General features: G+C 30.8%; 1 protein-coding gene across 1 annotated transcript; it reads left to right on the forward strand.

The window, feature by feature from the left end:
- Nucleotides 1-127: 127 nt before the first annotated feature.
- Nucleotides 128-661, forward strand: LOC133291562 (uncharacterized). The gene has a single exon (XM_061489837.1). The coding sequence runs from the start codon at nucleotides 128-130 to the stop codon at nucleotides 659-661; it is 534 nt and encodes a 177-aa protein (XP_061345821.1).
- The last annotated feature ends 4,977 nt before the right edge of the window (nucleotides 662-5,638 follow it).

Below are 5,638 nucleotides of genomic sequence, written 5' to 3' on the forward strand. Positions count from 1 at the left end.
TTTTAGAATTGTGACCGTTGTGAAAAGTTGTGACGGTTCGTTTCATGTTAAAATGAGATGAGACGACGATTCATTGCCATGCCTATAAAGAACCCAAAGTTAGCATCATTATGTACTAACAAAAAAGATGAATTCTTCTAAACTCTCATTGTTGTTCACTCTTTCCTTGATCTTCATTTCCTTTGCTCCTTTACCAATATTAGGCATCAATTTGTATGAAACTGTATGCAAAGATGCTGGGAAGGACAATGCTCGTTGCTTGAATCTTCTAAAACAGTACCCTGAAATAACTTCAGCCAAAAACTATGTTGAACTTTGTAGGTCCATACTTGAGATGGCAATAAAGAAGAGCACTGAAGGCCAGAATTACCTTAAGGGAATGATGAATAAAAACCCTTCACCAGCGATCAAAGAATGTGCAACCGTTGACTATGATGAGTTGGTTGGATCGTTCAAAAGTTCTTTGGGTGAGTTGGTTGAAGATCCATCAACTGCAAACTATGATGCTAAAGTTGCTGGTGATGGACCTGACACTTGTGATAGGGCCTTGGCTCAGGCAAAGATAGTTGATCCTTCTATTTCTACTCAAAATAACGATATGAAGTTTCTTAGTATTGTTGCATTTCTAGCCACAAACCATCTTCCCCAACGTCATTCTTAAGTGGTTATGTGGTTTTGTTTGCACACAATAACAAAACTAAAGGAGAGAAGGGAAGAAAGAAAGGAGAGAACGATCTATATTTTGATTCATGTGTTATGTTGGTTCTTTAATAAGAATTTTTGTCTGAATGCAAAATATGGATCATACCTATCATTTATCTCGTTTATTATTCAGTCCCAAATACTTATTTTCTTGATTCTCTTAACTTTTGATGTCATCATTTAGGGGAATTTTATGGGCATTACTAGTTAGTTAATCAAATGATGAAAGAGTAATCACTTATATTCCCAAAATTATACTTCTAAGTGGAACATGTTTTTCTCCCTAGTATTTTTTATGGATGTCTTTACGTAACACACTTTTCAAAAGTTTATAGATCAATTTGTACAATTTTAGAGTTTTAAAAAAAAAAACTTCAAATCACATTCATAATCCCAAATTTGAGCTGAAATCCCTCACATCATAAGTTTTTCTTTCTTTTTTTCATAGCTAATCGAAAAGCAATTTTGTGTAACGTTGATTATATTTAATTTTTTTCAGTTATGTAGATTCTTTTTTTTTTTGGTAACCTATGTAGATTCTTTTTTAATTATGATTCTCTCTCTCTCTATATATATATATATATATATATATATATATATATATATATATATATATATTAGTATATGGATGTGTTCAAGGCATTATTTTTTTGAATTTAAGTGCAGTACCGTTAGATCTGTTAAGAATTTTATTTTAACGCGGTCATAATATATATGAGAAATTTTAATCAGTCACAATTATAATAACAAAGTGTAACAGTTATGAGAAAAATTAAGAGGGAAGTTAAGAAGAGAGATAGAGAGAATGAGAAACAGAGAATGACCAAAATTTCCTTCTGCCATGTAATCGTAGTTTGAATGGATTGATTTTGAAACAAAACTCATATGATTCAATTTTTTTAGTTATTCGTTCGGTTTGAATTTTTTTTAAATCCGATCCAATTTTGTTTGATTTGCATTTTTTTAAAAGTCTAAAATTTCAGTTATATAAATCACTAATTATATCAAAATAAATTAGATCACCTTTATTTAATTTATTTAGAAGTGGCAAAGTGGGTGCTCTGCCCCGCCATTAAGCCGCCAAAAAATGAGTCCAAAAAATGAGTTTAGGTCGCCTCGCACGACTTTTGAAATTGGGCTAAAAAACTCGGCCCATCTCGTTTGACGGGCTGAGCGGGTTGGCTTGCCAGCTCGAGTCTATTTTAAACTGATCTGTCTCGCTTCGCCTATGCACGCCATCAACGTGCCAAAAAATGAACTCGCCCCCACTTTTGAAATGGGTTGTAAAACTTAGCCTATCTCATCCCATTTGACAGGTTAGCCCACCAAACCGAGCCTGTTTTGTCGCCTTACCTTTACTTAAAAATTATTTTCACCGTGTCCCAACGTCCCAAATTGATAAGTTTTGGGCAAAAAAGACCCCGCCATGTTCAGCCTCTTACTTATAACTTAAGTGGCTGTCATCATAAAATGTTGGGCTTTATGTAACACTATACTATTCCCACGGAACAGTTTGAGAGTATAAGATTGTTAATATAAAAGTAAGAGGAGTGAAATTCTTGGTACTAAAAAACTCCACTCTTATCCCATTATTAAATTCTCTCTCTTCAAAAACTTTGCAATACTCTCTCTCTTTGATTTGAACATGATTATGAAAATAATGGGTTGGTATTAATTTTTTTTTTTGGTAATAAGTATTTTTCTCCTTAATAACATAACTATTAGAATCACATGTATCTTTACTGCCAAACAAAAAAAAAATATTGTTTCTTGAGTTATACATGTATAATTTTATCTTTTACACAAATATAAAAGTAAGCGACATTTATATAGGACTATATGAAAAGAAGATAGAAAAAAAAATAATGTGCGTCCCATATATTTTTATAGGAAAAAGTGTGTGTCATTTTAATTGATGTAAAGTTGTGTCATTTTAAGAGATAGAAAAAGATGGATAAAGGGGTAGAGAGAGTTGACAAAAAAAAAAGGTGTGGGTCTCACTTCTTTGTGAGAGTGAAAGAATATAAGTTGTGTTATTTAAAAAAATAAACACTTTTTCCATTTTCCATTTTTATATAGGATTTTATAAGAGTTATGTTGTAGGAAAAGTGATTGTGTAATGTTATAGAGATTCGTTTTGCGTGCCATAGTTTTTCTTTTTTCTTTTTTCTTCAAAAAATTTGAGTCCCACAAAATGTTGTGTGTGTAGAAAAGTTTGTTGTGTCATGTTAAATGACAAATGCAAACCCATATGTATAAGATATAAAATTATGTGTTAGAACATCATAACTTTAATGAGGTAGGATATTTTGACTACTAATTTTTTCTACTAACACTCCACTACCATTTTAATTAGGGCTGTGCATGGGTCAGGTCGGGTCAGGTTTTTGTCCGACTCGACCCAACTTGGTTTTTATAGGTCAGGTATTTTGACCCGACTCGCTTTAATTTGATTCAAGTCAGGTCTGACTTGGATTGGATTTTGTTGAACTAGTTCAGAACCAGTTTGGATATGACCTGACTTGGTTTCTGAACCGGGTCAAATCTAACCTGACCCGTTTTTGACTTGATTTTCTCACAAAATTTTGTCGAAATTTTTACGTTGCAAAAGACGAAAATTTCGTCACAAAATTATTTTTTCGTCGAAATTTTTACAAAAAAAAATTTTCTATTGAAATTTAGTTTCCGTCAACAGTTTTGACGAAAATGATTTCTTCCATCAAATGTTTTAAATGAAAAAAGAATTTTGTCAAAAAATTTGACGGAATGTTTTTCGTTCATAATTTCGATGGAATGTGTTCTGACGAAAATTTTGACGGAAATTATTTCGAGGGAAATGTTTCATTTGAAACTTTCGAAGAAATTTAGATTCTCTAAAGAATTTTGACAGAATATTTTTTTCGCCAAAATGTTTTTTTTTGTCAAAAACATTTACGGAATTTTTTTATAGAAATGTGTTTCGTTGAAAATTTTGATTGAAATTTTTTATCAAAAAATTTGACGAAAATATTTAGTTGAAAATTTTCGATGGAAATGTGTTTCGCTAAAAATTTCGACGAAAATTTTTTTTTGTCAAAAAATTAACGAAAATTTTTTCGTCAAAAACTTTTGCTGAAATTTGAAATTTGTAAAGAATTTTGATGAATTTTTTTGCCGTCGATATTTTTTGATGACGAAAATGTTTCTGTCGAAAACTTTCGCCAAAATTTGAAATCTGTAAAGAATTTTGATGAAATTTTTTGCCGTCAAAATTTTTTGATGACGAAAATATTTTCGTCGAAAACTTTCGCCGAAATTTGAAATCTATAAAGAATTTTGATGAAATTTGTTGTCGTCGATATTTTTTGCCGTCAAAAGTTTTTGATGACGAAAATATTTTCGTCGAAAACTTTCGCCAAAATTTGAAATCTGTAACGAATTTTGATGAAATTTTTTGCCGTCAAAATTTTTTGATGACGAAAATACTTTTGTCGAAAACTTTCGCCGAAATTTGAAATCTGTAAAGAATTTTAATGAAATTTTTTGCCGTCAAAATTTTTTACTGGAAATGTGTTTCGTCAAAATTTTCAATGAAAATTGTTTTGAGGAAAATGTTTCATTTGAAACTTTCGACGAAATTTAGATTCTCCAAAGAATTTAGACAAAATATTTTTTCCGTCAAAATTTCTTATCGAAATATTTTTTTCAAAAAATTTTACGAATTTTTTTTACAGAAATGTGTTCCGTTGAAAATTTTGATGGATATATCCTTTATCAAAAAATTTGACGAAAATATTTAGTCGAAATTTTTTGATAGAAATGTATTTCGCTAAAAATTTCAACGTAATTTTTTTTTGTCAAAAAGTTTAAAGAAAATGTTTCCGTCGAAAACTTTCGCCGAAATTTGAAATCTGTAAAGAATTTTGATGAAATTTTTTTTCGTCAAAGAATTTTGATGAAAATGTGTTTCGTCGAAAGTTTTTAAGAATATATTTTTTTGTGAAATATTTTGACGAAATTTAGATTCCGTAAAAAAATTTGACAAAAAAAATATTCCGTCAAATTTTTTTTCCGATATGTTTATAGTCACAAATTTTGATGAAAATATTTTTCGTCAAAAATTTTTGCGAAAATTTTTAGGAAAATATTTTCCATAAAAAATTTTGACGTAATTGTTTTACGTTAAAACTTTTCTTTTAATGTAATTGTGATTTTTTTTTTCACATAATGGGTATGGGTCAAGTTTTGGGTCAGTGGGTCAATATTAAAACGAGTCAGGTCTAAAACTGACCCAAATAAAAGTGGGTCAGTATTTAAACCAGTTCAAAAAATATGGGTATTTATGGGTCAGGTCAAGGTCGGATCAAGGGCAGGGCAAGTGAACTAGTTTTTTTGCATACCCCTAATTTAAATCACCATTGGATTAAAAGTTATTGTTCTTTTCTCTCTCTTCATTCAACTTTTCCTCTAATCCAATGGTGATTAGAGTGGTAGTAGAAGAAATTGGTAGTCAAAATATCCAAACCCAACTTGAATATAAACAAAAAAAACAAGAAGATCTTTTCAATGTAAGGCTCAATGTCTTGGACTCTTGGTTACAACTTACAAGTACCGAGTCTGAAAGCATAGGGTACACACTACACAGTACACAGCAAGAAAGGGGGAGAACTCAAGTACCTACATCCATGACTTCCCATTGCAACCGGCAAAATAAGCATCCTATCCACACTCCAATCCTTTTCTTCAAGATTATTCCTAGAACAAGTCTTCAAGATGGAAAGCTTGTGAACATTCCTTCCTTCATCTTTTTTTTTTTTTTTTTTCTGGAATTTTATGGTTATGCTTATGAATATAACTACGCATGCTAAGAGAAAGTTTTTTTTGCAGAAACTCCCAAACAATTTCACTAGGAAATATGGTGGTGACATGCCAAACCCAATGTATCTCAAGCCTCCAG

This window comes from Gastrolobium bilobum, unplaced genomic scaffold, assembly GCF_033153095.1.
Source record: "Gastrolobium bilobum isolate Gb01-03AN ecotype WA unplaced genomic scaffold, APGP_CSIRO_Gbil_v1 utg96653, whole genome shotgun sequence".
In the NCBI taxonomy this organism is placed as follows: Eukaryota; Viridiplantae; Streptophyta; class Magnoliopsida; order Fabales; family Fabaceae; genus Gastrolobium; species Gastrolobium bilobum.

Coding starts and splice junctions, on each gene's coding strand:
- LOC133291562 (XM_061489837.1), top strand. CDS start 128: ATGAATTCTTCTAAACTCTCATTGTTGTTCACTCTTTCCTTGATCTTC.